We start from the raw sequence: 27,484 nt of genomic DNA, 5'->3' as shown, positions 1-27,484 counted from the left end.
GCCTCAACGAATTTACAGGCGTATGCAAAGACTAAACTATGTTATTTCGATAGCATCTATATTGTATAATGTACTATATAGACACAGCACTCTATAGTGTATACTCATAGGTTCATTGACTGTACAGATATTCTACTGTTAGACAGATGTTGTGTTCTCATCCTTGATGACTATTTCTATGCATGTGATGTATTACCATGTGTTGTGCCTATATCTGATTAATTTATTGATTGATTGAAATATTTATTAACAGTTTGTAGAATTACAGTACATTTCGAGCACAACTCAATACAAATACTGTTAACTGTGAGTGGACGACCCAATAAAGCATTGCACTTGTTTACAAGAGGGTCCACCTTGTCCAATTCATCAAAACATTTAGAGACGTACAAATAGACACTTCTATAGAGCACCGAAGTCCTGACGTCATGGTTCATGTATGTTTTTATAAGCATTGTACTCTCCATAGGGGGATTTTAGATCGCCTCATATAAGAACTGTGTTTGAAAAATAAACCGATCACCCCGGCCTTTTCACTCATATGGATATGAAGCATCGACTGAAGGTGGAAATGTACAAATATACCCAAAGAGTAACAAAATAAGCGTTAGAAACGAGCCAAACAACCCAGAGACTCCATTTCCGGGTAGGCTGCTTCTGCCCACAGCCCGTCGCACAACAGAAACTGAACGTTAATTATTTTTATTTTTATTTTATTGATATATAATGTATCGTGGTTAGTACGAGTCGAGTCACCACCAGCTGAGCTTACGTCAACGAGGAATCTCAGGAACGCAATATGTTGACAGCTGGGCGTGACGTATATGCTCAGCGACATTGCATTCATATGTAGTTTCAAGGCTTTTGCGGTCACATTAATTCCATTTTCTCTAGAAACTGGCTGTATCAAATATGAATGGACATCATTAACGACGCACATCCACTCCCCTGACAGAAACGCCGAGGTGGTCGGTTTATTTTTCAAACACAGTTCTTATATGAAGCGACCTAAAATCGCCGTTTGGGGATCTCAATGCAAATAAACAAATACATGAACCTGGAGATTGACGCCCTCTACTGAAAGTGACGTCAGACTTCGGAGCTCTATATAGCCAAAGAACAGAACAGGAATGTATCATAAAGGAAAAGAAAAAAGGGAAAAGAAACATAATACAGTGAGGGGAAAAAGGGGTGGGAATCTCACAAATGAATGTCTTGCTTATTTGTGTATAACTTGGCAATTTCAATTTGATGATGTAGAGGTGGACGGGTTACAGTTTTTCTCTTTATTTGTTTTACTATTACATTTGTAATGGTACTATACTCAATTTAAATGCTATGTTGAACAAAACATTGAACCAAAACAGCGGTCAAGGCCATAGCAAAACAGTGACTGATGGCTTCACACATTTATGTCAATATTTAAAATTATTAGGGGTGGGGGGGATTTGCAAAATGTTTTTTTTCTTCTAAAATATTGTATTGATTTGATGACGTGAGTAACTTTGATGTTTTAATCTAATGACATGTAGCCTTTATCTGATGTAATGTAATGCCACCCCTTGAATATTGTATTGTACTGTGATATTTTGTAATATTGTGGAAATGCAATACTTTAAATCCAAGCGGCATAACTAACAAGTGGCAGGGGAGAAAAGTCTGGATCAGAGCATATTATTGCAATACATATTTGCAATAAATATCTTGGAAAGGGTTCAACATTTTTCTCGTAGGGCATACACAAATGTATTAATACAAAGGCTGGTTATTATTCCAGTGCTCACATGTGAGCATGATGACGTAAAAAGTGAGGATACTCTTATAAAATAATGTGGTTGGCTCTTAAAGGAGCCTTTTGTGGATATCAAGTTGGAACAAGACGGATTACTACTTATTTTTGGGAGCACCCTTCTTTGCGGCTTTCTTTGGGGCTCTTGAATCCGTGTTTTTTTATCCAACTGAATGTATTGTATTTGATTACGTGAGTAACTTTGATGTCTGTAATCTGATGACATGTAGCCTTTATCTGATGTTTGTAATGCAACGCCTTGAATAATATATTGTGATATTTTGGATCAGAGCATCAAAGGCCAGCAGCAGAAATGATATTTGCAATACATAATATTTGCAATACATGTTTTAGAAAGGGTCCATATTTTTGCAAATAAGGCATACACAAATGTATTAATATAAAGCCATATACTGGCTATTATTCCAGTGCTCACATGACCATGACGTAAAAAGTGAGGATAGTATACTCTTACAAAATTATGTGGTTGGCTCTTAAAAGAGCCTTTTGTGGGTATAAAGATGGAGCAGGCAGTTTACTTATTTTTGGGAGCGGTTTGCTGCCTTGGGTTTGGCAAACTTCTTGGCTGGAACTTTCTTGGCTGCTGCGGGCTTCTTAGCCACTTTCTTATCAGATCAGTAAGAACAACCATATTATTTATATGTAGTAATAAATCTAAATATTCACTAATGTCTCTACATGTACATAACTGGCTAAAAGCATTAGTTATTGTAGCATGTCATTATGGATGTTAAATATATATATTTATATTCTATAGTTATATATATTAACTATAGACAAACAATGCAACAAGTTGACTGTTTGTAATAAATGGTAGATATAATCAGTAGTTATTGGCTTATTGTCAATCTATATTATTGAAAGGAATGATTTATCTTCAAATAACACATTTGGTGGCTCTTAAAAGAGCCGTTTTGGGGTTGTGACAGATTAGTTTAAGCACGTTCTCCGCGGATACGACGGGCCAGCTGAATGTCTTTGGGCATGATGGTCACCCTCTTGGCGTGGATGGCGCACAGGTTGGTGTCTTCAAAGAGACCAACCAGATAAGCCTCGGCCGACTCCTGGAGAGCCATGACGGCGGAGCTCTGGAAGCGCAGGTCGGTCTTGAAGTCCTGGGCAATCTCCCTCACCAGGCGCTGGAAGGGCAGTTTGCGGATCAGCAGCTCGGTGGATTTTTGGTAACGACGGATCTCCCTCAGAGCCACTGTACCGGTGTGTTATTTTTTGACGAAATCAGATCAAGACGAAATCCGTCATCCGTCGCCGTAGCAACGAGCTGATGTTCTAACGGCGACATAATGCGTAGCTGTCCTCGCAAATGCCTGTCACAATGCCAAAACATACCCAATCCGTTATCCGATCTGATTCTTGGGCAGACGGACACTCACATTATTGCGTTGTGGAAGTGGACCTTAGCCGTAGCCTATGTTTTGTTGTCATTAAACAGGAAGACAACCCCGTCTCCTTCCTGTGACTGTATCTCCAACAACAATACATAGCCTATGCTTTAGAAATGTAACTATCGCCATTGGAGTATATATAGCATGCAGCCCATGTAATGCGTCAAAATAAATGAATGAATGAATTAATGAATAAAGTAATACATGAATGAATTAATTAATAAATAAATGTCTGTTTCTGACGGGATTCGAACCCCTCCCTTTTGCAGCATAACGTTTCCTAGACCTGGAGCATATTGTAGGACGCCATTCCTAGCAACAATATTGTGCAATCATATTCAAATGATAGAGTATAAAACCGTGCAGCCATTACAAAAATGGGACATGGGACCTAGATTAAGGTGAGATCTCATTCACCACAGGCACATTTATTTCCAACACGACTGTTTAATAGCCTACAGATTGGTTTCATATCTCCAACCATCATCACCTAAATTCACCATTGGCCTATAGTCATTGTTATACAGGCTGCTCAGAAATAGTAAATAATAAATATGACAAGATAGGTTAGATTTGTTTTCAAACATGAGACTAAATATGCATGGCAAAGTGTCTGAGAAGCCAATGTGGTACCATTTACAAATGACCTCTGGCAGTCTACTAGCAAATGCTCTATCGTTTCATCTGTATTACAATTTAGAACCAGGCATTTAATAGTTTTAACAAAACAGCTCCTTTTTACCACCGCCCTTACTGCTAGTCTTCCCCTTTTTACCTCTTTACCTCCTTTATGATGAATTCCTGTTCTGTTCTCTGGCTATAATACAGGGGTATTTGTACGTATCTAAATATTTTGATGAATTGAACAAGGTGGACGCTCTATTAAACAAGTGTAATGCTGTATTGGGTCGTCCACTCGCAGTTAAGAGTCTTTGTATTGAGTTGAAATATACTGTAATTCTGCAAACTGTTAATACATATTTAAATCAAACAAGGTCTGCTTGAAGTCAAATTACCTCACTCATCACAGCAATGGTACAAAGTGGTTCAGGGCAAGCAAATAGTCTTTTAGTGGACTGACTACTAGATTATATAAATGCATTGAGAGATTAGAACGTGGGTTATAATTGTATTTAATTTGGAGCGTGGAATAGAAGATTTACTCATTTACCCTAGTCTGTATTTTATCGACAGTAGATCAGACGGGTGGGAGAACATTATTTGTATTGAGTTGTGCTTGAAATGTACTGTAATTCTGCAAACTGTTGACAAACTGTCAATCAATCAATCAATGTCTCCTCCCTCTGTGGGTCACATGAGCAGTGGCAGAAGAAGCCAATCATATGCTGGGAGTCGCACACTTCATTTGCATAGCCTTGCTAGTATAAATACTGGTGCAACGCCGAAACACAGTTAACTTCTTTTCTTCAATCACTGAGAGAGAAACATGCCTGAAGTAGCAAAACCAGCGCCCAAGAAGGGCTCCAAGAAAGCCGTCACCAAGACCGCTGCGAAGGGCGGCAAGAAGCGCAGGAAGGAGAGCTACGCCATCTACATATACAAGGTCCTTTTAAGGACCACCCATCTTTTCCAAGAAAGAGTTCATCCTAATACTATACACAAGGATATTAGAGTGTTGTCAGCTAAGCCAGTTTCATCTGACATGAATGTGAATACAGTGATCAGAGGCATACATTGTGCAATACGTAATCGACATTGTTTAATTCATAAGCAACAATGATTCCTTTAAATCGGGTCTAATGTTTATGAACTTTAGAGGAGCTTGTGAACAAGTAGATTCACATTTCAAGTGCATATAGCTTCAATTAAAAGCTACGTACAGCCAATGTTATCATCCACCATTAATTAAGGTGCTGTATTTTTGAAGTTGTGAATACATCTATCATTGTGATTGAAATGCTCATGCTGCTATAGATGTAAGCATGGTACACAGGATCAATTAAAACAGTGGATATTTTACATTTACCATAAATATATTTAGCCCCCACATGTTTACAGGGACAATTGAGCCCACAAATAAAACTACCTATTACACAGAAGTGTAGGGTAATTGTATTACTTAGGCCTACTTTAAATGACAACTGAACAAATAAATTAAGTAATAACACACACTGTGCTGTTAATGCAGACTTAATGGTCAGACTGTGACAGGGAACACATTCAACACACACAAGTATGTCTTATGATTTGAACTAGGAAGCGTAATAGCGATGCAAAGTTGTGTTAAAATGTGCATTTATTTTAAATTTGTCCAACATGTGCACAGTAAAATCCTCAAATTGTTACTATGGGAGGGTTGAACTAATGCAGTGTATATTCAATCTTTATTTCAGACTCATGGGAGATACATATCACAATACAAACACAACACAATACAAATACTGTATATTATTGGAGTGGCATTGTGTGAAGGCTATAATAAGTCAGTAAACTGTGTGTGTATGCGTGTGCGTGCGTGATACCTGTGCATGCTCCTTACTATTAATTATCTCAGACACCCATTCACAGGCAATTATTATTAGTTCAGCAGTAATAATCACACTTTTTTTGTCATGGCTCATTAAGCCAATTTTATTTCAACAAGGCAATTAAATGTGCTTCACATAGAACACCAAGCATATTTGTGAAATGACAGTAGAATACAGAATACAATGCAAACAAAAATCACACCCGTGTGAAGTGATAAGTGCCCTATCATCATACGTTATTTTACATCATCTCATTCTGACCAATCACAATTTCACATGAAGACATGTCCTCGTCTTCAATGTTTGTGTTAACACAAACACTCAGAACTGGCCATTCATTGTCAATGGCATTTCATGTTTGTGTTAGGAGTCAAAGTTTGTGTTTACACACACACTAAAGGCTCGACATATAACAATACTGCAAGACTGCGACTCTGTGATCTTGTAGATCTGCTTGCTATTCTTAAAATAATTTGAAAATATGGTTCAAGTGGTTAAAGTGATGTTGGTGCTATTAATCAGCATTGCTAGGGGGAAAAAATACATCCTGACCCAGAGAATCACAACCTTTCATATTTAGATTGACTCCTTTTATGTTATATCCCAATAATGTTAACTTGAGTCCTGTGTGAGGCTCCATAACTAAGCTTGTCTCAAAGTCGCCTCACCTAAATATGCACTGCCACCTCTGTCATGAATTCATCCATTACTACTATAATGCACGTTGATATCACTGTTGAGAACGGGTTACATATAAGTAGTTCGGCCCCATTGATCATGAAACTTAGTTGAATAAATATTGAAAGAAAGTGTGGGTGGCTCTGAAAAGAGCCTTTGGGTTGTACAAAAATGATAGTAGGCCTACAGTGATGAGGAAGACCATATTCATGATGCATTTATTTTGATGCTTTAAATGACTGGGGCTGAATGGTTAGTGTGTGACACATTAGCTTACATTTGTAGCACATTGTCTGGTCAAGTCAAGTCACGTCAGTGTATATTAATGAGGGAGCTTTTCAGACACTAAAGTGTCTGAAAAGCTCCCTCACTATAGGTCATGTTATAAACAAACTGTTAATCTACCTGCTCATATTTACTATTTCTAAGTAGCCTATACAGGATGACATGATGAATAATATATGATGATGGTGATATTAAGAAATCTGTATTAAACAGCCGTATTGGAAATCAGTGTGATGAATGACATCATTCTCAAGTTAATCTAGGTCCCATGTCTGTTGTTTTGAGTTGTGTTAACTGGATTTGTACTCTATAAGTTATCTACTGTTCATAGATAGAGTGCCCCAAATGGCACACAGGGCTATGCTTCAGACTGGTGTTCTCCTTTTGACATTAGGAGGAGTTCGAATCCTGTGAGATGCTGACAGTTATTTATTTATTCAGTCATCCGCTGATGCGTTTATTTTGACGCTTTAAATGGGCTGAATATTGTGTGTGAAATATTAGCACCATTAGCTTTGATAATTTGGAGCACGTACATTGACTGGCGTGACTTGGGTCAGTTTAATGTGGCTTTTGGGCATATTTAGGTCATGTTATAAACAGATTGTTAATTTAACATATCATGCATTTACTATTTCTATGTAGCCTGTAGGCCTATAACATAATGACCATAAGGTGAACGTATAGGTGATGATGGTGAGAGACGTTAGAAACAAATCTGTAGGCCTATTAAACAGCCGTTTTGGAAATCGGTGTGATTAATGAGATTTCAAGTTAATCTAGTTCCCCATGTTCGTTTTGAGTTGTGGTGGCTGCTTTTATAAACTATGATTTGATTTTCATTACAAAATGTTATGGCTAGAATGGCTCACTGTAGTAGTTCCATGACTGGGAAACTTTATGCCGAAAAACGGAGGAGTTCGAACCCCGTCAGAAACAAACGTTCATTTATTTACGGTATGTATTTCTTTCATCGATGCGTTTATATTGACGCATTACATGGGCTGCATTGTTAATGTATGTGACACATGTTTACTTATAGTTGCATTTATAAAACGAATTGTTGTACATAGACAGTCACAGGAAGAAGGCGAGTGTCTTCCTGTTTCTCAACAACAATCACAACAACAAAACACAGGGCTAAAGGGTGTGCAACCACAACGCAATGTGAGTGTCCGTCCGTCTCCCCGACGCTTCTTAATCCAAACGAGAATCAGATCGGTATGTTTTGTTTAAATTGGCATTGACGAGGACAGCTACGTAGTGTGGGGTCCGTGTAGGACCACAATGGAACATCAGCCGTTACTAGGACGACGGATGCGCGATTTCGTTTTGATCTGATTTCGTGTTAAACTTGTTCACCGGGACGGTAACGGTGAGGCTTCTTCACGCCACCGGTTGCCGGCGCGCTCTTACGAGCTGCCTTGGTGGCGAGCTGCTTCCTGGGCGCTTTGCCACCGGTGGACTTACGAGCTGTCTGCTTGGTTCTTGCCATTGTATCGTGTAGTACTGTTCTCTTCTAAAGAAGTTGAGAATAGAATGCTTAGTGAACTGAAAACTGCTGATTTTATTAGCGCCTCAGAGACGCCGTCGTCCTCTGATTGGTCAGTGGTCAGGGTACCGCCTTGTTTGGGGAGGTATCATGCATCACTGGCACCGATTGGAGGGGAACTCTTACAAATGCCATAGCCTACTGCACTGGGGTTGCTGAAATGCTGTGCAAATAAATAACTGTTAATGCATTGCTGTAGGCATATTTCGTATGACATGGAAAAAGTTAAAAGTACTTGGTGAAATAAGCCTACACTGCTGTGTAATTGAATCCCCATATTCATTATTATGGTACTTTAATGCCGTTCCCGTGTCTTTATTAATCTACCGGTATATCATGAGTTTCTGATCACAATTATAGAATTCAGTTGCACAACTTGGAACAAAATACTAATTTGTCATGTTTATAAATTGTTTGGATCATAAGATTAATACAATTAATGTATCATCTTAGTGGAGCTAGACTAGTGTAATAGAAAGCTTCTATAACGTACGTAGTTCATACAAACTATAGTCCATTTTGTTGCATATGAAAACTATTAACTGAATCTATTGCCCAATATGAAAGTTTCATGTCATCTGTGACCACTGCAATTCACATAACTGTTTGATAACAGACCTGGACAAACTAGTTTATATACCAGTTGGTCATTATGTTAAGAGGATAAACTCTTTGTTGGAGAACATGGGTGGTCCTTAAAAGGACCGTTGTGTTTAGAGCAGACAGAACAGTTTACTTGGAGCTGGTGTACTTGGTCACAGCCTTGGTGCCTTCAGACACGGCGTGCTTGGCCAGCTCACCGGGGAGCAGCAGGCGGACAGCGGTCTGAATCTCCCTGGATGTGATGGTGCGGCGCTTGTTGTAGTTAGCCAGTTTGGAGGCTTCACCGGCGATGCGCTCAAAGATGTCGTTGACGAAGGAGTTCATGATGCCCATGGCCTTGGAAGAGACACCGGTGTCAGGGTGGACCTGCTTCAGGACCTTGTATATGTAGATGGCGTAGCTCTCCTTCCTGGACTTTCTGCGCTTCTTGCCGCCCTTCGCGGCGGTCTTGGTGACGGCTTTCTTGGAGCCCTTCTTGGGCGCTGGCTTTGCTACTTCAGGCATTGTTCTTTCTTAGTGGATTGAAGAAGTGAGTTGTGGCCGGCGTTGCACCAGTATTTATAGCAAGCCTATGCAAATGAAGTGTGCGACTCCCAGCATGTGATTGGCTTCTTCTGCCACTGCTTATTGACCCACAGAGGGAGGAGACTCACACTGCCTTTGTTTCTGCATAATATTCTCCCGCCTGCCTGATCTATTAGAAAAATAATAATAATACCACATTATTTTATTGTCTCCACCAGGCCGAAGGCATGGGGAGAGAGTATGTTTTGCACTCCGTCCGTCCGTCCGTGTGTCCGTCCGTCCGTCCGTGTGTCCGTGTGTCCGTCCGTGTGTCCGTCTGTGAACAGCTAATCTCTGGCACCGTTGGCTTGATCGCAGCCATACTCTGCACACACACTCCCTGAATGCCAGAGCTGAACCTCTGCCCCAAAGTTTTCACATTTGCCTGTTATAGCGCCACCAGGAGGCCGCTTTGTGCAAAACAAATGTTTTGACAGTACACCTACAGATTTTGTCCAAACATTACGCAAATTGGTACACAGTCTCTCTAGAGCCATTCAACGAAACCGGTCTTTCAGATTTTTCACACTCCATCCTGATTGGCTAAAATTGGCTTCCAAAGTTCGCAGGAGTACTCCGTTTCAAACAAAATGCTGCAAATCATGAACACATGGTGTGATTTCCGTGAAATTTTGCACGCACAATTTTTCACATCTGCTCTTTATAGCGCCACCAGGAGGCCGACATATGTACAACACATTTTCTAATATTACTCCTTCAGATTTTATCCAAATTTCACGCAAATCGGTACACATGCTCGCCATAGTTATGTGATCATGTGATTTGTTTGATTTCTCATAATTATCCATCCTGATTGGCTACGATTGGCTTCTAAAGTTTTCAGGAGTAGCCCGTTTGGTACAAATCGCCACAACTCCTCAACGCAGCGTCCGATTGCGGTGAAACTGTGCATGCCTATTCCCACTACTAGACACTACTAGGTTGAGGAAGAAATGCCACTTGACAGTTTTCAAATCAGCCTCATGGTGGCGCTACAACAGGCCGCATCACACACACACACACACACACACACACACACACACACACACACACACACACACACACACACACACACACTTTATATTACTCCTAAACATTTTGCCAAACATCACACACAATCCTATCCTCCTGGTGGAGACCTGTGCCCAGAAGGGCACTTTTTCTAGTTATTTATTTATTTGTTTCCCTTTTTGTATTCTATATTTATTCTAATAGATCAGGCTGGCGGGAGTATGCCACCAAGTACGACAGTATGACACCAAGTACACTTGTAAGGGTCCACCATTTTCAATTCATCATAACATTTAGAGACGTACAAGTATACACTTCTATATAGCCAAAAACAGGAATTCATCATAAAGGAGGTAAAAAGGGAAGAAATGTATACAGTGAGAGGAAAAGGGAGTGGGTGGGGGATTCAGAATTTACGGGGGCCAGTTTCGAATTGCAGCCGTCCGTAGGTGCCCTTTGAGAGCGGTTTTGAAGGAGTCAAGGGATTTGCATGTCTTAATGACTGTTGGTAGGGCGTTCCACATTTTGGTGCCATAATAATAAATAGCAACATTAATTTAGTCCCTTGTTTGTGCCGAATCTGGGTTGCGCGTGGTTTGTTGTACTCCCTCTGGTGTTGTGGGTGTGGACTTTGTGGAATCTAGTATCTATCGCTGCAGAGACTGTTCTTGGATGGCTAGAGCGGTGCCATTACATACAAAGTCAATGCAAAGACAAGAAGTTGCGTTAACGGGCGCGGCGCGACCTGGCGTGGCAAAAGCGGGGCGAACCGAGCGTCACATCACAGGTTTACAGCTGTAATGAAGTGGGAGGGATTGTTTTTTTCTAGTGATGCACCGAATATTTGGCCGGAGAAAATATTCGGCTGATAATGGCTAAAAATGCATTTTCGGCTGATAATGGCTAAAAATGCATTTTCGGCCTATTCGGTTTCGGCCCGAATAGGCCGAAAATATAACACCGAATAGTGTATGCAATTAATGCATTCAAAAGTGCTGAATAAATGTTTTATGGACCCATAATAGTTATTTAAGAATATATATAATATTAATCATATTCGGATATTCGGTATTCGGTTTTCGGCCAACTGTTTCCTATTTCGGTATTTCCCTTTCGGTGCATCCCTAGTTTTTTCTTTGCCCCAACATTTGTATTTTTGAGGGGCAGCACTAGCCCCTCCTAGGTCCAGCTTTGAGGGGTTGTGTCAACACAAACATTGTCCTAACACAAACATTGAATGTCGTTGACAACGTATAGCCAGTTTTGAGTGTTTGTGTGAACACAAACATTGAAGACAAAGGATGATGATGATGGTAAGAGCGCCCCTCACTTTTATTTATTTATGATAATTTATTTATTTATGATAAGACAGGGTATAGAGACCAGTGGTTCTCAACCTTTTCAGGCCACAACCCCTCATAGTAATCATATTTGAACTGGGGACCCCCAACATATTCATATTCAGAATCAGATACATTTTGTGAAATATACAATAGCCAATCTACAACGTGAGGCGTTGTGTGCTTGTAGATCAGCTATTTCAAATTAGTAAATTATTACTGTCTTAATTGTTTTGACAATTTGACAGTTTTTGAGGGGCGTTAGCCTGTCTTACTCTTATATACAGGTTTAATGTTTTTTTTTTTAGTTCATTGTTTGTTTTAAAACGCCATTGACAATGAAGGGAAAATGTACGTCATCTTGTGCCTAACACAAACATTAAATCCCATTAACAATAAAGAGAATTGAATGTTTGTTTTGTCACTGTTTGTTCTATATCATCATTACATCACCTAATCATAGCAACATGAGATATACTTTAATATATTAGCGCCCCTCACTTCACACAGGTGTGATTTTTGAGTGGTGTAAACCACTCCTACGACTGGCTTTGTTGAGTGGTGTAAACCACTCCTACAACTGGCTTTGTTAGTCTGTCTGTCTGTGCTCAAAAAATTAGCACGGTTGCTATGGTCAACCAGTTCACACGGGTGTGATTTAATTACGTCAGACATTACGTCAGACCACAGCTGATCAGTCTATATAAGACCTTACACCACTCAGTTCACACAGGTGTGATTTTTATAGTAAAATGTGGTGATTACTTATTATGCTGGAATGGTTTCATTTATTTTATGTTTTGATTATTTTTTTCTCTTCTTCCCAGACATATACTTATACAGTAGTTATTCTATTTATAGTGACTCAATAGGAATCTACTATGTGACAACCAGGTATAGTCTGGTGACCACCGGAGAGACGGGTGACAGCCGGAATGTAGACGGCACCCTCGTGAGCAGTATGGGTTAGCACCCCTCCGTGAGGAGGAAGCCCAACAAACCTTGGTGAGGCCTTTAGGAGGGCCATTATAGTCCACCACTCCTGAATGGAGTGCCTGGTACTGGAAGTCTGGTGAGAGCAGGAGTGGACCTGGTGAGACGTAGGAGGGGCCCGGTCAGGAGTCAACCCACAGAGCCTAGTCCTTCCAAGCGCCAGATTTTGGTTCTCTCAGTACCGGCAGAGTAGTTCCGGAGCAACGGATTGTGTGGCCTTGCTCATTCCCTGATGGACTGATCAAGGGTAGCTACTGGGACGTAAGTCGGGATTTTATCAACCCCGACTGGGTCGCCTGAGTGAGGTGTATGATTTTGGAAGACCCGAAACCCTGTTGACCTCAGGAAACATCACTGAAGATACGTCCAAGGTGCATCCATGCAATGTATTTTTGACTGGCTTTGTACCCGTGTACCCGTGTTCGTACCAAAAAAACGAGCATGGTTGCTATGGTTAGTACGTCACTGACATAGGAGATCACTATATAAGACCTTGCACCACTCAGTTCACACGGGTGTGATTTTTTAGTTATACACATAATTATAAATATACTATACTTAACTGTATGGCAAGTACTACATCTACAAACTCATGACACATCACAGAGTGACTCGCTGTCTGATTGTAGATCACTATATCTTTTTTTAACAAAATGTAGGCATATATGGAAAAATTGCCAAAAGAGCCCATGTTGAACGTCGTTAATGTGTCATGCTAATTGCTGGTGCAACTGGAATGGCATAAACAAGGTGCGGCGTGTCGTGCATTGCCAACCTGCATTGTCCTTGACTTGCATCGGATTCGTTACCGAGCAGTGGTGGAAAGTACTTTTACTTAAGTACTGCACTTAAGTACAATTTTGAGTTATTTGTACTTTACTTGAGTATTTACAATACTCCACTACATCTCAGAGCCAAAATTTGTACTTTTACTTCACTACAATTATTTGAAAACTTGAGTTGCTAGTTACTTTGGCGATTTACATTTGTATTAGAAAACATGCATTAACCACTTCAACCGTATACATTTCGGCCATTTGAAAATAGCCGATCTACAAGCTCTGAGCTTTGTAGATCGGCTATTTTCAATAGATTTTGTACACATTTTGAACTTGTGAAATGGGACATTTTGCAATATGAGTACTTTTACTTGTAGTACTTTTCGGGGCAGATACTTTTGTACTTTTACTCAAGTACATTTTTTCAATTCCGTACTTTTACTTGTAATGAAGTACTTCTAAATTGCAGTATTGGTACTTTTACTTAAGTAAAACAATTGAGTATTTTTTTCCACGACTGTTACAGAGTAGGCCGGTGCAAGACAATGAACTCCCTGCTGGGACACTATGCATTCGATTTGCACCATGTCTCAGCTCAAAATACATTCTCTGGGAAGATAACACATTTTCCTATATACAGGTTTAATGTTTGTTTTTAGTTCAATGTTTTTTTTTTTTTAAACGACATTGACCATGGAAGGAAAATGTGTAATTTTGTCCCTAACACAAACATTAAATGCCATTAGCAATAAAGAGAATGTATTGTAAAACGGGTGGGATTTTTGTTTTCTATATTTAGTTTAATATTAGAACAGTACCCGTTGGGGGTGATCAAGTGTGATCAATTGGCTAATAAAGGGGAAGGTTGCGCATAATTGTGATGTCAGAACTTCATTGTTATGTCAGAACAGGCCAGCTCCATATATGGAGATCTACGGGTGGTGGTGTGGTGTGGAACGTGTGTGTCGAATTTGACTTGGTGCATTTATAGATAGATTATTATAGCCTGGGCAAATGTACACTATACAACTTGTGACCATATCGGGGACGGGTGATGAGGCCCGTTATGCCGGTAGACAACCCCACTAACAGAGTCATGGTTGCATCAAATGAGCGCCGGAACCACAGGTTGAGAATCCCTGATCTGGAACTCTCTACACGGAGCCTACATATGTATAGTATATATGTATAGTTAATATGTATAGTGTCATTATATAGATATGTTCTAGTTACTTTCTTAGCTTACGCATGTTTCTTGATAAATGCATTTTATATATGTGATGTATTCCCATACTTTTGTTCCTGCCTAATGTAAGTCGCTCTGGATTAAGAGCGTCTGCTAAATGCCTAAATTGTAAATTGTAAATTGGAGCTGACTGACACGGGTTGTGCAAGGACGCACTGTTATTGGCCAGTCGCTGTGATTGACAGCCTAAACCTAACCCTAACCTTAACCCCAGTAAACTTAACTTGCCCGGGGGCGTGGTTATAAGCACAACCCGTGTTGTGACTGATACATCCAAGACTGATGTCACAGAAGCTCCATATTTGGGCTCAGCTGATTATGGCCTTCCTGGGACTCCCTATATGGAAAAAGTAACCTCATCATCATGACATCACTGTGATGACACGAGCACTCTAGCTGGCAGTATAAAGGGCACATCAGTGACGTCATATATCACAAGAAAAAGGTTATTGATTTTAACTTGAATGGGACCGACAGGAGGAGAGGTGATTGTCAGCAACCCTCCTTGGGTTTGCACTGAGAACCGCCTGCGCTGGGATCTGAGCCCTGAACAGATCCAGGGAAAGTGTGCCGAGGTCATAGCCAAGTGCAGGAAGGTGTACGAGGCCGTGGGCTCCCTGGACCTGGACAGTGTCACCTTCGACAACACCCTGAAGGCCCTGGCCCACGCGGACGCAGAGTACACTCTCCAATACAATATGCTGACGTTTCCCTGCTGCGTGTCTCCCAGTGAGGAGGTGAGGACCGCCAGCGCAGAGGCAAAGCAGAAGATCTTAGAGACTGACGTGGACTTGGACAGAATGGTCAAGCTGCGATATTCAGAGAATATCTGCCAGAGGATTGTAGCTCTGTGGGGGAAGGTGGATGAAGACAGTCTCACCGCAGAGGATAAGATATTTGCGGCGAAATGGGGATTAAGATTTGAGCATCCAAATCCAAATCGTCTGGACGCTTCTAATATACAACGGATGTCTGACGATCTCATATTGGAGACCATTAAGGTAAACGATTCTCTGGGTTCCCTGGAACCGGACAGTACCACCGTTGATAACATCTCAAAGAAACTGGCCAACATTAAGGTGGCGTGCATTGACCAGATTGACATGGTGGACTACCTCCGGCAAATGTCTCCCAGTGAGGAAGTGAGAAAAGCCAGCTCTGATGCCTACGAGAAGCTGTCTGAGTTGTATGAGGACATGATGCTGAGAGACGACATGAACCTGAGGATTGAGAATTCACGCTGTGAAGAAGAGAACTTTTCCATGTCGAAGGAGTTGGCAAAGCTACGTGCCAAGGACGCCTCTACCTTCCTGGAGGAGCTGGCCCACAAGCTGAAGCCAGTGGGAGACAAGGAGAGAGACAACCTCCTTCAGCTAAAGGAGCAGGACTATCAGAAGAGAGGTGTGCTATTCAATGGAGAGCTGTATCCACACGACCTACCACACCTCAAGGCCCAGGTGGTGAAGACGCAGTATGGAGTGGATCACAACCGGTTGAAGGAATATTTTCCAGCGGAGGTCGTGACCCGAGGTGTGATGGACATCTGCCAGGACCTGCTGGGTCTGTCCTTCACTCTGATGCACGGCGCCCCCGTGTGGCACCCCAATGTCACGTTGTACTGTGTCACCGACCGCTCCTCTGGACAGACGGTGGGACAGTTGTACCTCGACCTCTTCGCCAGAGAGGGAAATAGCGCCCGTAAATGTCATTGCCGCTGCCTGCAGCCAGGATGTCTGCTGCCTGATGGAAGCAGACACCCAGATACCCATCGTTGCCATAGTGACCGACTTCAGCAAATCCACAGCCGACTGCCCTTCCCTGCTGACACATTGCGAGGTGATAACGTGCCTCCATGAGTTTGGTCACGCCATGCACTTCATCTGTGCTCAGGTCGACTACATTGTGTTCAATTCATCCGTAGGAAGTTACTTGTGGAGGCTCCATCCCAGCTGCTGGAGAACTGGGCTTGGGAGAAGGAGCCACTACAGAGAATGTCCAAACACTACAAGACGGGAGCTCCGATTCCTGACGACCTGCTGGACAAACTGATCAAGTCTCGCCTCGCCAACATCGGTATGGACTACCTGTGGAAGATAGTCTGGGCTGAAATGGACCTGGCTCTTCACAGAAAGACTACATCGGACCCGGCTAAGACATACGCTGAGCTTTGCACGAAGATTCTGGGAGTCCCCGCCTATCCAAATACACCAAGTCCATTTTCTGATGGAGATGGCAAAGTATATCGCTACCTGTGGAGCGAGGTGTTGTCCATGGACATGTTTTACAGTCGTTTCAAACGGGAAGGCATCATGAACCCTGAGGTGGGTTTGGACTACAGGAACTGCATCCTGAAGCCTGGTGCTTCTATGGACGCCGAAGAGATGCTTAAGAACTTCTTGGGTCGTGAACCCAATCAGCAAGTGTTTCTCCTGAGCAAAGGACTAACACTTTCAACAGTCTGGCCATGCATATGAGCATGACGTTGCTTTTGGAAGACAATCATACATTGTTGTCATGCTCAGTGGTGGAAAAAACGTTTTTACTAATACAAAAGTATAGGCATCACAATGTACTTGAAAGTAAACATTACGCAGTATGTCCCAATGTAAAAAATATAATAATAATAATTTGAAATTATAGATCTACAAGCTAACAATGCGTACAGATCTTTTAATCGGCCTTTAAATACAACACTGTTAATAAAGGAGCTATATAAATGCACCATTTAATATTTACAGGGTTTGATGACGTCTGGCCATATATGGAGTGTCTTGAGTGTACAGGGTTTGATGAGGTCAGAATGTCAGAACAGGTCAGCTCCATATATGGAGATGTAAGGGTGGCAGCGAGGGCAATGTCTTGAGTGTACATGTTTTGATGAGGGCCCAGGCAGGACCGGGCCTTAATTTTCAGGCCTGTTGAGAACTCTAGTTTTCACCGGCTTCCGGGCACAGCTGCACTAATAACTTTGGGGCAGGCCCATCTAGAGTTTGAATGGACAGGTATCAGTCAAATGGGAGACATCGAAGAGGAAGGGTGTGTGAAGGGTGTGTGGGGAAGATAAACATATGGAATGTCAGAAAAGGTCTGCTCCATATATGGAGATCTAAGGGTTTGAGGTCAGATGTAGCGTTACTGGCCGGCTCCATATATGCAGATCTAGGTGATCTATGTGGCTATTCATGGTTTGATGTGTTGTGATCTTCATATATGGAGACGGCCATATATGGAGTGTGTCAGGAGGCGTGATGGACTGATGGCCGTTTATGTTGGTGTCACGTGTCACAAGGCGTGATGGACTGACGACCATATAGGCTAGGCTATGGTGGCATGCAGGTTTTCATAGTAATCTAAAACTGCTACGAGGATGAAACCAGAGAAGCACTAAGGCCCTTTCCCAATTCCCCCCTTCTCCATGGCCCTTAGCCCTTCCCCTTGCTGATGCGCGTTCACGTGAGGAGGAAGGGTTTTCTCAATTCTCTTTGGAGCGAGGGTTAGGGCCGAGGGCGAGGGTTAGGATCCCCTTCAAACGAAGGGACTTTGCGACCAGACTTAAAACGGAGGGACATCACAGAGGGCGGAAGGCGGACGAGGTAAGACGCCTTTTTCGTCCTTTATTATGGAAGAATATGATAATAACCAATATTATTTGAATGTGTTAACAATCTGCATCGCCAAAAATATCGCAATCTCTAGCAAAGGTTAACGTTACCTCACTTGAACTAACGATATGCTACGGCGTTGCATTCATACAACGTTACGGTAACGTTAACCATTCATTTGGCATCGGCGCTTTTTGAGTGGTGTAAACCACTCCTACAACTGGCTTTTGTGTGCAGAAAAAAATGAGCATGGTTGCTATGTTCAAAATAATTTCTGACGTAATTAAATCACACCCGGGTGAACTGGATGACCGTAGCAACCATGCTCATTTTTTCTGCACAAAAAAAGCCAGTTGTGAAATCACATCCGGGTGTGATTTCATTACGTCAGACATTACGTCAGACCACAGCTGATCATGCTATATAAAACCTTACACCACTCAGTTCACACAGGTGTGATTTTTTATTTTTGAGTGGTGTATACCACTCCTACAACTGGCTTTGTTAGTGCAGAAAAAATGAGCATGGTTGCTATGTTCACCCTGTTCAATGAAATAATGAAATCACACCCGGGTGAACAGGGTGAACATAGCAACCATGCTCATTTTTTCTGCACAGGATGTGATTTCATTACGTCAGACATGATTTAATTACGGCTATATACCTTACACCACTCAGTTCACACGGGTGTGATTTTTTATTTACCGCCGGTGCCCCGGTGGAACAACTCGGATGCAAACTAGCTTAACTAGCAGGCATCAGTCCGACCCCCCCAGACCACGATATGTCCACATTCTGCAGTTTTGGAGCTCTTAAAAGCCGTGAAATAGCCTACTGTACCTACATAACGCTGTCGCTGCATAACGTTGGCTACTCGCTGCAGTGATAGCTGGTATGGTTTTATCATGACCAATGTTATGCTAATCCCCACAAGTTGCAAAAGTTACATAACTAGCAATGGTGTTGTTTTTCCCCCCAGGCAAACCAGCTATGGAACAGACTGCAAGCTGCTGTACAGCCTGTACATTGGATGGAGATGAATCACGATGTCATTTTCATTGTCCTAAATGTTGTTTTTGAAACATTGTCATTCATATGATCATATGTAGCATTTGTCATAGGACATGACTTGTCATAGGACATGTAATGATATTAAAAACAATGAGCACAGTGACCACAGCCCCTACTTTCTATACTGTAAATTGTTTTTCCTTTTTCTAACCCTGTACTGTATATGATATAACTGTACCCATTCTATACAAACTGTTAATACAATCATCAATGAATCAGGTACAACTGTTGAGCAGGTGTCAGAATGAGCTATATCTAGCTGAATTACATTCTGGTGGGCTACCAAGATGAGACAAAATTACAATATATTTATTTCATCATAACCACAGCAATGTTTACGTTCCATCTCTTCTCCCAAAATAGCCGATCTACAGCTTATGGAAAGTGGTTTCCAAAGTGGGTTATGGGGACCCCCAGGGGTCCTTGAGAGAGTTCCAGGGGGTCCCCAGCTAAATGATAGTTTGGAACCAAATGGACCCATAAGGGTCCATTTATACACTCAGAGTTAATTAACATTGATTTTACAATATAAATTGGGGGTCCCAGAGACAGAAATGCCATCAAATGGGGGTCCATGGACTAATGCATGTCACACTGGCGGTCCGTGACACTGCTAGATTCGTAAAAATCTATGGGGTCCCTGGCATATCTCTTCAAATGGGGGTCTGCGGGCTAATTATTGTCAATTTGGGGGTCCTTGACATGAAAAAGTTTGGGGACCACTGGCCTGTAGTGAGCTTGCAGATCAGCTATTTTCTGAGAACAGGTTGTATATCAATATATCAATATCTACAAGGGACGTTCAATATTTAGGGACGTTCCAATTCCTATAGGGTGATGATTTATCCCCCTACCCCTTGACACTCATTATGTAGGGGCAAGGGCTGAGGGGTAGGGTTAAAAAAGGAATTGGGAAAGGGCCTAAGACTTGTTTACATCAGGGTCCTCCATTTTCTCTCTCACTCACACACATGCACGCACGCGCACACGCACGCACACACACACACACACACACACACACACACACACACACACACACACGGGCGGGGGAGAGGGGAGTTGAACCACTCAGTTCACACAGGTGTGATTTCTTTTTTTAAACACACACACACACACACACACACACACACAGACACGTTTACTTAGTTATTATAGCCCTCAGGAGTCTGAAATAAAGATTGAATTTACATTTACATTAGAGAAGTTGCAACACCTGTTGTGTTAACACAGCCTACAGCTAGGGAAGAGATTTTGTAAAATGTCTTTTCACAGCTTCTACAGTAAATCAATTAATAGTAAATAAGTCAGACTATAATCACCGCAGTGACCACACCACTGTGCTACTCACTGCCAGAAATGACCAAACGCAATATTAAAAACTACTGCTAAACAACCGAAAGAGCAGTCTCATCCAGTGATATTCAGACCACCGTATCGCGCATAGCGGTCTTGGTGGCTGTTATGCGCACACACACGGTGAGCGCAGCACCTCTAAGTACCGAGCGCCTCACCAGGCTTTCCACCTCGGAGGAAACTAAGTACAGGTATATTCAATATAGAGGGCACCCTTTCAAAAAGTAGTGGGTGGCTCTTAAAAGAGCCTTTTGTTGGGTGAACGCTTGGGGTGATCTCTACGCTACGCGGGTGGCTGTTGTGGCGGCATTCCCGGCTCAGGTCCATGTCCTTGGGCGCCAACTGGTGGGTTGGGTGGTGGTGGTGGTGGTGGTGGTGGATGTCCCTGGACTGGAGCTGGAGCGGCCGGCGCTTGAGGTTGAATCCCTTGCTGAGAACGAATGGCAGACCGTACGCTGGTGGTAGGTCGATGCCGAGGTCTAGGGCCGCCCACAAAGCATCTTGTTTCTCTCCATCTTGCAGTATTGTGTGAAAGGTTCGAATGATTAGAACTCAGTGAAAAACGTCGGCTTTTATACGTTTGGGTGGGGCGTGTCTAGCTTTGGCAACGCCCATTGGAGTGGGCGCCTCCTTTACGTCTGCAGGTTCGTAGCTCTCTCTGTGCCTGTCCTCCCTTACATCCTCAGAACACAAATAAAAGGCAAGGCTCTGAGCTAAGAAATCACTGCTTCGTGATAGCTTCGTGATAACATCCAGGGAATCACCAAGGCCGCTATCCTCCGTCTGGCTCCCCGTGGCGGAGTGAAGCGTATCTCCGGTCTGATCTACGAGGAGACCCGCGGTGTCCTCAAGGTGTTCCTGGAGAACGTGATCCGTGACGCCGTCACCTACACCGAGCACGCCAAGAGAAGGACCGTGACCGCCATGGATGTTGTTTATGCTCTGAAGAGACAGGGACGCACTCTGTACGGATTCGGAGGTTAATGATGCTGCCTTGATCTACCAACAACCCAAAGGCTCTTTTAAGAGCCGCCCACATTTTCTTTAAAGAGTTTATTCAGACTTTTATCACTCACTATTTATATCACTATATAGCCAACGCCCCCCCCCCCCCCCCCCCCCCATATTAACAGATAGATATTAAAAGATAGAGGGCTTATCGTTCCAATTCGTTCCACACACACACACACACGCACGCACGCGCACACACACGCGAACATGGCCTGTACACTATAGTGGCCTACATCAGAGTAATGAGACTGATCATTATTATTATTATTATTATTATGCTCTGCTTACAATTGACATGGGGAAATTTAATTGGTCAGCTATATTCAATAATTTACAAGTTTTATTCAGCTAAACTATATAGGATATATATAAAGATTAGGATAAACCCTTTCTTGGAAAAGATGGGTGGTCCTTAAAAGGAGCGTTGTGTTTAGAGCAGACAGAACAGTTTACTTGGAGCTGGTGTACTTGGTCACAGCCTTGGTGCCTTCAGACGGCGTGCTTGGCCAGCTCACCGGGGAGCAGTAGGCGGACGGTGGTCTGAATCTCCCGGGATGAGATGGTGCGGCGCTTGTTGTAGTTAGCCAGTTTGGAGGCTTCACCGGCGATGCGCTCAAAGATGTCGTTGACGAAGGAGTTCATGATTCCCATGGCCTTGGAAGAGAGATAGCGGTCTGTGGCGTGTAGCTCTCCTTGAGTGTGTTGCGTGTGTGTGCACACACACAGTGTGTGCGTGTGCGCGTGTGTGTGTGTGTGTGTGTGTGTGTGTGTGTGTGTGCGCGCGCGCGCGTGTGTGCGCGCGAATTGGAACGATAAGCCCTCTATCTTTTAATATCTACCTGTTAATATGGGGGGGGGGGGGGCGTTGGCTATATACGCCCACATGAAGGACCCCCCCATCATGTAATTAACACACACCTGGCAGTGTGTTTACTCATGTTAGGCAAACTTCTGTTTATAGCTAAATGACTGATATTATTATTTGATGTTTTAGTCGAGGAGAAAACACAATAATACCTGCAGTTGTCTTTGCGTTGAGTCTAAATGGTTCGCATGTCGGAAATAAAAGCTCCTGGCTCAGCCCGGCCACTGGTCCATTGCACTTGACTTGTCTTTAGTGTTGTGATGTTGTTCGTTGTACGTATTCTTCCCTGTGGAGCAGCGGCGACTGCAGATATCTTGACCGCTGGCCAGCTGAAATACACCAAGACCAATACTGATGCGACGAGGAAGAAAAAGCAGAAGGTGAGAACTAAGCGTTCTAAGGTGGCCCGGGAGAGAAAGACAAAGACCCAGAAACCCAGAAAAGTTGCTGAGCGCAAGGCGGCAGCAAAAAATCTGAATGCGAGGAAAAGATGAATCAATCTCCATCATAATTTAAAACCCCCAAAAGGCTCTTTTAAGAGCCACCCACAATTTAATATAAAGAGAAAGTCCACATTGAATTGAATGTTGTTCATACTGTCAATTAATAAATCAATGGTTCTCTAACCAGCAACTTTAAAAAAGAAGGCACCAAACACGTTTACATTACATCCAGCTATGCAGGGTATCACTAAGCCCGCTTATCCGCAGTATGTCTCGCCGAGTCTCCGTCCGTGGCGTGACACCGTCAACTATACACTGAGGATGGTATTGGAAATTACTCTCATATAGAAACAGTGGGTGGCTCTTAAAAGAGCCTTTGTGGGGGTTTGTTCAGTGAAATGGAGCAGGTTTATTTCTTGGCCGCTTTCTCGTCTTCTTGGGCAGCAGAACAGCCTGGATGTTGGGCAGCACACCGCCCTGAGCGATGGTCACTCCACCCAGCAGTTTGTTGAGCTCCTCGGACGGCCAGCTGGAGGTGACGGGGGATGATACGACTCTTCTTGTTGTCACGGGCGGCGTTTCCAGCCAACTCCAGGATCTCAGCGGTCAGATACTCGAGGACAGCCGCCAGATAGACCGGGGCGCCGGCACCGACTCTCTGGACATAGTTACTTTCACCCAGTCCATTTGACATGTTTAAGAGTTCCCCTCCAAATCTCCAATCGGTGCCAGTGATGCATGGTACCTCCCCAAATCATTTATCTTTATTTTATGGTGTTTTCTTAAACAACCATCTTTGAAAAACAAACATTATTGTATATAGGAGGGGCTAGCGCCCAGCAGGGGGGGGGGGGGGGGGGGGGGGGGGGGGGGCTTGGCTATGCCCACGCAGCTGTGTCTGCCTGTCCTCCCTTACGTCCTCAGAACACACATAAAAAGGCAAGGCTCTGAGCACTGAACCAAGCTCCATCGCAAGGTGATTCGTGATAATATCCAGGGAATCACCAAGCCCGGTATCCGCCGTCTGGCTCGCCGTGGCGGAGTGAAGCGTATCTACGAGGAGACCCGCGGTGTCCTCAAGTTCCTGGAGAACGTGATCCGTGATGCCGTCACCTACACCGAGTACGCCAAGCGAAAGACCGTGACCGCCATGGATGTTGTCTGTGTGTGTGTGTGTGTGTGTGTGTGTGTGTGTGTGTGTGTGTGTCACACACACACACACACACACACACACACACACACACACACACACACACACACACACACACACACACACACACACTGTCAGCACCATTATCGATTCATGCTCCCTGATTCAGTTTGGGATATAACATGTAGCATTATATGAAATGACCCAATGAATGTCACACATTACACACAGCTTTAGGTCTGTGAAGTCAGACCTCACAAATAATAATGGATTGCATTTTTAGAGCGCTTTTCTATTTCCTATTACTCAAAGTGCTTTACAATGGTCCATTCATTGGGAGGTGAAGCGGCGAACAGTCGACGTCGTCCTCACATCCCCATTCACAACCACTGGAGGCAATGTAGGGTTCAATTACTGTGTCTTAATTCAGGGGGTTCACCCTACAAGGTGCGGTACTAGGTAGGATGGGTGAGGGCACTACCCTGCGGAGGCGGGCACTAACAAACTATCTTTACACCTGGGAAAAACTGAATCCATTATCTTTGGCTCTAATAGTAATCTCAGCAAGGCAAATGGCTTCTTGGTTAAAGTGGGTGACAATGTTATCACACGTAAAGATGAAATTACCTACCTAGGTTCCATCCTGGAGGCTAATCTTTCCAGTGATAAAATGGCCACCAACGTAATCAAAAAGGTCAACCATAGAACAAGATTCCTTTACAGGATCTCCCCACTGGTCAACAAAAACACCTTGAAGACCTTAACAGGAGCCCTTGTACAGGGTTTATTTGACTATGCATGCACCTCCTGGTACCACAGCACCTCAAAGGCCCTTAAAACCAGGCTCCAGACTTCCCAAAACAAACTGGTCAGGCTCCTACTTGACCTAGCCCCCCGAACCCACCTCACCCCTGCCCACTTCGACAGGCTGGAATGGCTTAGGGTCGACGACAGAGTACAGCATCTTGCAATGGGTCTGGTCCACAAGATTCGATACACCACCAAGATACCCATGTACCTGTCTAGATACTTCCTTAATGTTAACGAAGTCCACACCCACAACACCAGAGGGAGTGCAACGAACCATGTACAACCCAGATTCGGCACAAACAAGGGACTAAATTATTTTCGCTCCTATGCCACCAAAATGTGGAACGCCCTACCAACTGTCATTAAGACATGCGAATCCCTTGACTCTTTCAAAACCCGATCTCAAAGGGCACCTACGGACGGCTGCAATTCGAAACTGGCCCCTGTAAAATCGGAATCCCTCAAACACGAACGCAAGGACAACACAAGAGACGGTTGCGGCCACACAGCCAACTCAAGGTATGGCCACTGAGCTGCCTTGGGGACCCAACGCAGCTCCTCCAAGGAAAAAAACAAATTAACCCCTTTTTTTCCCCCTCACTGTATATGTTTCTTTTCCCTTTTTACCTCCTTTATGATGAATTCCTGTTCTGTCTATAGAAGTGTCTATTTGTACGTCTCTAAATGTTTTGATGATTTGAACATGGTGGACCCTATTGGAAACAAGTGTAATGCTTAATTGGGTCGTCCACTCACAGTTAACAGCCTTTGTATTGAGTTTGTGCTTGAAATGTACTGTAATTCTGCAAACTGTTAATAAATTCTTCAATCAATCAATCAATCAAGCACGTTCTGGGGTTGTCTGTGAAATGGGACAGCGTTCACTTCGGAGCCGAGTGGAGCTGGGCGGAGCCGAGCGGAGCCGAGGGGGGCAGCCATTACTGTTGTCACCGCAGTGTTTTTAGACCTCTTAACACTTTGATTGCTACAGAATCTCCCCAGGCCTATTTTGATGTTGCTACCGTTTAACATTGCACAAAGGCCTTGTTCGGGGGCCCACAGCAAAATGTTCTCTTATAGCAAGAATCACACGCATACATCAAAAGAAAGCTGAACTTGTCCACTTCAATGTAAAAAATACATTTTGATTTTACCATGTTCCATTCTGGAGATATTGACCTTTTTGCAACACCTGCATTTGCCTGGAAGTGGTTATCTTGAACAGCGAGCAGAGTTATGGATGGTTTAAAGTCAGAGACATTGACAGGCAGATATAAAATTGAACCAAATAAATATCCTATACATCCTATACACCGAATGAAAGCCCTGAATGTGTACTTTTACGAGGAAAACAGTACACATTGATCCCATCTATGGATGGATTTTATTTTGTCATTGGACACAAGTGTACAACGAAATTAATCAATCCAAATACAATACAAAAGGGTAATCATATAGTAATGCAAAAGTTGTTAGTATTTCTAGCAGCAGTCAGAGCAGCAAATGAACATGGTTGTATGTATGAGTATGTATAGTTCAATTCAACTTTGTAAATACAAAATGTATGTTGTTATTTTGTCTTCGGTATGTACTGTTCTTAATAAAAAAATATTTGAACAATGAACAAGGATACCGTATCTCATACTCAACTTAATCATGTAAAAAAAAATCATGTCAAAATCAAGTAATTCCAGTAGAAAAGACAGAGGATGAAATGGCTGTTCTCTCTACATTTAAATGTAAACTATGTATCAACCATTCTCTCCAGTAGAGAGAACAGCCGGTCCATCCTCTCTCCGCTTTCTCTCGATCTCCGCTCCTCTGCTTCCCTCTGAAGACTCATGTCCTCTTTGAGGAGCTCAAGGAGCTCATCATCTCTCTCCCCCTCTTCTTCGGGCCAGCCTCCACATTGGGCCCTGGTGTTCCTGACCCTGCTCCAGACCCCAGTGCAGCTGTACCAGACACGCTAGGGTCTGGTATGGCCTCGGCAGCGGAGGTGTCCACGGCAGCGGAGGTGTCATGTTCTGTTGTGGTCCAATGATGACTTTACAACAGGTTGCCATGTCATAAACATTAGAACTTGGCCCTATTAAATGTCATGATTAAAAAAAAAGGTATTTCAAAAGGTATAATTACATACTTACTTTGGCCTTGAAGTTCTCCCACTTCTTCTCGGCCTGCTTAGGGAGCACCTTTTTGTCTAGGCCCATTTCTCCAGAATGACACTAACAACAACAGAGATTAAAGTCGATACACCACATTAACACAATAGAGCCAATACATCATTTAACACAGAGATGCAACCGTAAGAAGGTTAAAGTATTACGTGCATTATACTATAGCCTACATGGAATAAAGCTAAATAAAATCTCAATAATCTCAATGTAATGATGTTTTAGGCAGACCAGCTGAAGAAATCATGGCAT

General features: G+C 43.0%; 2 protein-coding genes and 1 pseudogene across 3 annotated transcripts; 1 reads left to right on the top strand and 2 right to left on the bottom strand.

Moving 5' to 3' along the window:
• Positions 1 to 2,583: 2,583 nt before the first annotated feature.
• LOC306927338 (histone H3.2-like) lies at positions 2,584 to 3,021 on the bottom strand (the record flags this gene model as incomplete). Its single annotated transcript, XM_079507049.1, has 1 exon — positions 2,584 to 3,021. A coding segment is annotated over one exon (276 nt), but the record flags the coding sequence as incomplete, so codon positions are not given.
• A 5,928-nt stretch (positions 3,022 to 8,949) lies between these two features.
• On the bottom strand, positions 8,950 to 9,324 carry LOC306923659 (histone H2B-like; the record flags this gene model as incomplete). Its single annotated transcript, XM_079501881.1, has 1 exon — positions 8,950 to 9,324. The coding sequence occupies one exon, from the start codon at positions 9,322 to 9,324 to the stop codon at positions 8,950 to 8,952; it is 375 nt and encodes a 124-aa protein (XP_079358007.1).
• A 5,893-nt stretch (positions 9,325 to 15,217) lies between these two features.
• Positions 15,218 to 17,227, top strand: LOC306927327 (thimet oligopeptidase-like; annotated as a pseudogene). Its single transcript has one exon. The product of its transcript is annotated as a thimet oligopeptidase-like (transcript).
• Positions 17,228 to 27,484: the final 10,257 nt, after the last annotated feature.

The sequence above is a fragment of the Electrona antarctica genome (genome assembly GCF_951216825.1).
Source record: "Electrona antarctica genome assembly, chromosome: 1".
Classification (NCBI taxonomy): Eukaryota; Metazoa; Chordata; class Actinopteri; order Myctophiformes; family Myctophidae; genus Electrona; species Electrona antarctica.
The sequence above is the reverse complement of the archived record's forward strand: the minus strand, read 5'-3'. Positions and strand labels throughout refer to the sequence as shown.